The sequence below is a fragment of the Volvox carteri genome, assembly GCF_000143455.1.
Source record: "Volvox carteri f. nagariensis unplaced genomic scaffold VOLCAscaffold_1113, whole genome shotgun sequence".
Classification (NCBI taxonomy): Eukaryota; Viridiplantae; Chlorophyta; class Chlorophyceae; order Chlamydomonadales; family Volvocaceae; genus Volvox; species Volvox carteri.
In genome coordinates, this window is record NW_003308454.1 from 1 (window position 1) to 987 (window position 987).

The 987-nt window shown below is 31.8% G+C and overlaps 1 protein-coding gene across 1 annotated transcript; it reads left to right on the plus strand.

Annotated features, from left to right (window-relative positions):
- Positions 1-114: 114 nt before the first annotated feature.
- VOLCADRAFT_72009 (uncharacterized protein) lies at positions 115-954 on the plus strand (the record flags this gene model as incomplete). The annotated part of the gene is made up of 1 exon (XM_002959874.1): positions 115-954. A coding segment is annotated over one exon (840 nt), but the record flags the coding sequence as incomplete, so codon positions are not given.
- Positions 955-987: the final 33 nt, after the last annotated feature.

Below are 987 nucleotides of genomic sequence, written 5' to 3' on the forward strand. Positions count from 1 at the left end.
TCAAAAAATCAAAGTATTAGTATGTCTCAATATGGTTACATACATAATTACAAACGAAAAAACTCAGTAAATTTACATTCATGTTGTGTCATAAAAGGAAATTTCGTAGCAAAAATGTCCTGCTGCCATAATTTATCACTAGTCGGTCCGAAAGCAAAACTTGTACTATATATAACAAATGCCGTAGATTTAAATAAAAAACAAACACCGCCTTTTTTTAATTTTACATTTGATAAAGGTCGTTTAAAAAACCTAGTTTCTTGGACATTAGAAAAACATGGACAATATAAAACGGTTGAATTATTAGAACAGCTAAAAAAAACGGGTTTTGAATATGCAACTAAAGCAGGTATTTCTTTAGGTATTGATGATTTAAAAATTCCACCCAAAAAAAATACATTATTGTTAGAAGCAGAACAATTAACAAAATTAACAGTTCATCAATACCAGCGAGCTGATATTACGGCTGTAGAGCGCTTTCAAAGACTAATTGATACATGGCATCGTACAAGTGAACAACTTAAACAAGAAGTAATTAATTATTTTGAAGAAACAGATATTTTAAATCCTGTTTACATGATGGCTTTTTCAGGAGCTCGAGGAAACATTTCTCAAGTTAGACAATTAGTAGGGATGCGTGGTTTAATGTCTGATCCTCAAGGTCAAATTATAGACTTCCCAATTAGGAGCAATTTCCGCGAAGGATTAACATTAACTGAATATATTATTTCTAGTTATGGAGCTCGTAAAGGTATTGTAGATACTGCTCTTCGTACAGCAAATGCTGGTTATTTAACGCGTCGTTTAGTAGATGTTGCCCAACATGTAATTATTTCACACTATGATTGTGGTACACAAAAAGGCATTTTTTTAACAGACATGAAAGAAGGTAATAAAACAATTGTTTCAGCTCAAAATCGTATCATCGGTCGAGTTTTAGCTCGTGACATTTATAAACCTAACACGAATATAAAAGTAGCATCAAGA